Raw genomic sequence first — 4,091 nt, 5'->3', positions numbered from 1 at the left:
TCATAAGTACTGTAAGTACATACACGTTATCAAATATCCAACGCATATATAGGTAATACTTAATCGTCGAGTTCCCCAACCGTATTTCTCCATAAAGTGAGAAAATGGCGTGAAATATTTTAATTTGACGCTCACACTACAGAAAACGAATTTGCACTGCAAGCAGGGCAATATTTGATCACATTATAAAGCTGAGGTGACAACTGTTCCAGCGACACAGTAAAAATCATAAACGATTTACAATGATTCTCCATGTGGTCATCTAACTTCCAACAAACCTTGAAATCAGAACTCACAGCAAAAAATAGGGAAATTTGCAGAAAAACCAAACAGATATATTGTGTATGCTGGTAACTGCTTCCGCTACATTCTATTTCGCGTATATTTTATGATAACTTGCTCATCGCCTTCCCAGTGACAGTGACTTCATAAAGCTCCACGAAGGTATTAACATACATGGAGTGTGTCAGTTCGTCCTAATCTGTGTATCAGCGAATACGGCCCCTGAGCCGTTCTCTAACAAACCGTAACAAACAAAACATGTGTGAACAAAATAAATGCTGTTAAAAGAACAGCTAGATACATGATGTTGCAATCTCTTGATCTTTACATCTGTTTCCAAGCGGATCCTCCTACTTACACACATGAGAGAAGTAAAAACTAAAACAAAGACATAGCGATCCCACGCAAACAGAAAGACAATTAAGTTCCCTCTCAATGAACTGCATATAGCAGTATATACACACACACATGCGTTTATAATATCATGATGTGTGTATGTGATTATACCATGAAAATGCACATCCCAGTCCACTATTCTGTTTTGCCCCAAAGAAGACAATGCTTGTCACAAAAATGAGCAGATTATAATACAAAGCCGAAAAGATAGCTATCTGCTCTACCTCATGGTTCTGCCAAAATGTTGAAATTACCCAAGTGTGTGTGTGTGTGTGTGTGAGTGTGTATGAATCCATGTGGATGTTTGCAATGAATATATAATGTAGAGATATTCGTTTGGTCAATCTTTTCTCAATCCTGATTTCCAGGTGTTGATGATAGGAGCTTTTATTTTCTCGAACATGCAAGTCCTATAAACTTCAGCTTTTCGTAGGGTTTCCTTCATGTTCTTCTCTTTTTTATACATCTACAATATCTACATAATATGACCATTTTACGACACTTGTATTGAGTATTACTTTGACAGTTTGAGAGATTCGACAATTTCGTCTTTTGTTAAAGTAATCATCTTTGAGAAATATGAAAATAAATCAAACTCAAACTTAAGCCGACCCTTAAATCCTACGTCTTATGAACCCGACTGGCTCCGGAATCTGCCTGAACCGACAGCGGAGGAGGCAGGCCATAACGTCCCTGAACACGGGCATGGTTCGTGCGTAGATGAGGGGATTCACGCAGCTGTTGACTGTCAACAGGAGCCCGGTCCAAGGGATGCCGGGATCACTCGGAGGGATACAGACACTGATGCCGAAGGGTAGGATACAGACGAAGAACGCCAGAACTATGACAGACAACCTCTTGGTGACTGTCACGTGATACCTATTTAGTTGTCTAGGAGACTTTGTCACTGACCTTTGTTGCTTGGTGTTGGTTTTACCTCCTTTTGATTCAGGAATTCTCTGGGATGTTGTTCTTCCTGTACCACTTATATCATTGACTGATGTCTTTGACTCATTTGAAGCGCCCTCAGTCGTTGAGCACGTTGTAACTTGATGGTGTTGGATATCTGTGTCAGCCTCCGCTTGATCGGAGTGTGACTTGCTTTCTGTACTCGAGTCACCTGTCGACGTAACCTCTGTGAGTGGAGTTCCGCTTGACGAGCTCGTCTCGATTGTCACATGGACAGGTCTGCTAGAGCATGCCGGTGTTGCCGTCATCACTGCGGACATCTTCTTGCTCTGCTGAGTAACGAATCTGAATATGCGAATGTAGATGATGACGATGGCTGTGAACACGGGTATGATAGCAAACGCCCCCGCAAAGAGGCTGTAGAGTTCGGAGGTGGGAAGAGAAGTATCTTGAGTGCACATCTTGTACTCCTTGGAGTAGCCAAGCTTTCCCAGACCAGCAAAGTGTGGCACGACTACCAGGATGAAGGGATACAGCCAGGCCATGATGATCATAAGGATGATATTCCTCTTGGTATAGACTCTCTGGAAGTCGCTTTTAAGCTTTGTGAGAAGATACCACCTGTTGTACGCTATAAGTGCCAGGGTCATGACGCTCGCGCCCAAGCAGATGAGGCCCATCGCAGCAGCAACCGCGCATATCCATCCGGGGAGTGGCCATCCACCCTTGCTGAGAAGGGCCACGATGCCGAACGGGAGAAAGAGGCACGTGATGAGATCAGCGAAGGCCAGGTTGAGCACGAAACAGTTCGTCGCCGACTGGAGTTTCCTTGAGAATGCGACGGCGAGGATGACGAGGCTGTTGCCCACGGTGCCGGTAACGGCGACGGCAAGCATGCAGACAGCCATGACGATTCGTTGGTTGTAGTCATCAAAGACGAAGAGCCCGTTGCTACCTTCGGTTTCATTTGCCGCCATCTTTCTTTCTGACCGTTCTATATTTGCGAAGCTGGGAAAATTAACACAAATCAGAGTTAGGACGGAAAATGATTATAAAAATTAAATGAAATATTTTTGTTGTTGTCGTCAGATACACGTGTTTGTTTGTTTGTTGTTGTTTATTTTTATTTCCATCTTCATATAAAAAATACACACATTACAAGTTGCATATGCATTGCATAATATGTACAGAAGAAACGGGGGATTGCCTGTTCAGTCATATTTTCAAAATATGTCTGTTCTTCTACAGGGTCCCGAATTTACAATACAATACAAGAATAATACACTGTATATACAAAACATAAGAAAAAAATAATGAGAATCATAATCGAACTGGTACAGTGAGAGTCAACAATAATCAGAGATAGGCAGAGTAAAGCAGAGCAAGAAAAAGAAAATAAGAGGAGGAGAACAAACTTAGAAAAGAAAAGGCAAGACTCATATACCCCCTCCCCCTCCCCCCCCCCCCAAAAAAAAAGAAGAAGAAAGAAATGGCTGCTACATGTGGTACTCCATTGAGTCCTTTTAATGCTCTATCTATAGATAATCAGATAATGACATTTGAAAAGATCTTAAAGTTGATGCGTTACGAATTTCATTGGGCAACCCAGTTGGCAACAATTTATCATTTTCATGTATGATATCTGTAGAAGAATGCAGAAATAAAATCAAACTAAATCGAACTGAATTGAAATATTTCCAAAGGGCGTAGCACTATAAATTATTAGAGCAACAAATTGTTGCCAACTGGGTTGAGAACTATGCATTGCTGTAAGATATAGGCCTACCGCTGCCTACTGATTGGAATAATTATTGTTACGATTTGCACAACAAGTAATCTCCTGCAATTACCCATTGCGCGATATAAGATTTGATCAATATTGACTAATATGATTGGGTCCAGCAATAGTATTCAAAAATGATTTCAATTTACGACCCCTCCACTCCATGAAACAATAAAAGTGAAACTTTTGCAGCGCCAGCATTCATTCAAAACAGAAAGGGTAATTGGTCTACTGTTAGAATTCCGTGTTTGCCGTGTTCTTCCATATGCCTTTAATGTATTTAGCAACTCTGTGTCGTTAGCACAATCCGCCATGACAATTGTGTCGGAATATGCCTATGTAAAGCACACATGAGACATGTTACGTGCCACTATGTGGTGATTATTCAGACCCAAACGGAACTGGTAGATAAAGACGTAGAGCAGGATATGGCAACAGTCACTTTTCAAATCTGCCAGCGCGTGTCAAACACAACGTCCCTTTAGCTCTAACGGCATGACAGAATATTCCTCGCTACAGCAGTGCTGTATTACCTTCACACAAATCCAGTAAAATCCAAAATATCCTGATTGAGTAATGTGTCACGCTTGACTTCAATACTTGTAGAAATCCCTTAGGAATTTCTACAAGTATTGAAGTCAAGGCGGAAGAGCTCTTCCTGCGCAATAGTTCAGCTCTCCTAAATCTTGACGGGAAAGTATGCAACACATTTTAGCTTATC

The 4,091-nt window shown here is 41.5% G+C and overlaps 1 protein-coding gene across 1 annotated transcript; it reads right to left on the bottom strand.

Annotated features, from left to right (window-relative positions):
- Window positions 1–1,292: 1,292 nt before the first annotated feature.
- LOC140239643 (probable G-protein coupled receptor No18) lies at window positions 1,293–2,564 on the bottom strand. The gene has a single exon (XM_072319472.1). The coding sequence runs from the start codon at window positions 2,562–2,564 to the stop codon at window positions 1,293–1,295; it is 1,272 nt and encodes a 423-aa protein (XP_072175573.1).
- Window positions 2,565–4,091: the final 1,527 nt, after the last annotated feature.

Source organism: Diadema setosum, chromosome 16 (genome assembly GCF_964275005.1).
Source record: "Diadema setosum chromosome 16, eeDiaSeto1, whole genome shotgun sequence".
Taxonomy (NCBI): Eukaryota; Metazoa; Echinodermata; class Echinoidea; order Diadematoida; family Diadematidae; genus Diadema; species Diadema setosum.
Note: the sequence above shows the minus strand (reverse complement) of the source record. Positions and strands in the feature narration are given on the sequence as shown.

Excerpts from the sequence above, each read along its gene's own strand:
- LOC140239643 (XM_072319472.1), bottom strand. The coding sequence starts at position 2,564 with ATGGCGGCAAATGAAACCGAAGGTAGCAACGGGCTCTTCGTCTTTGAT.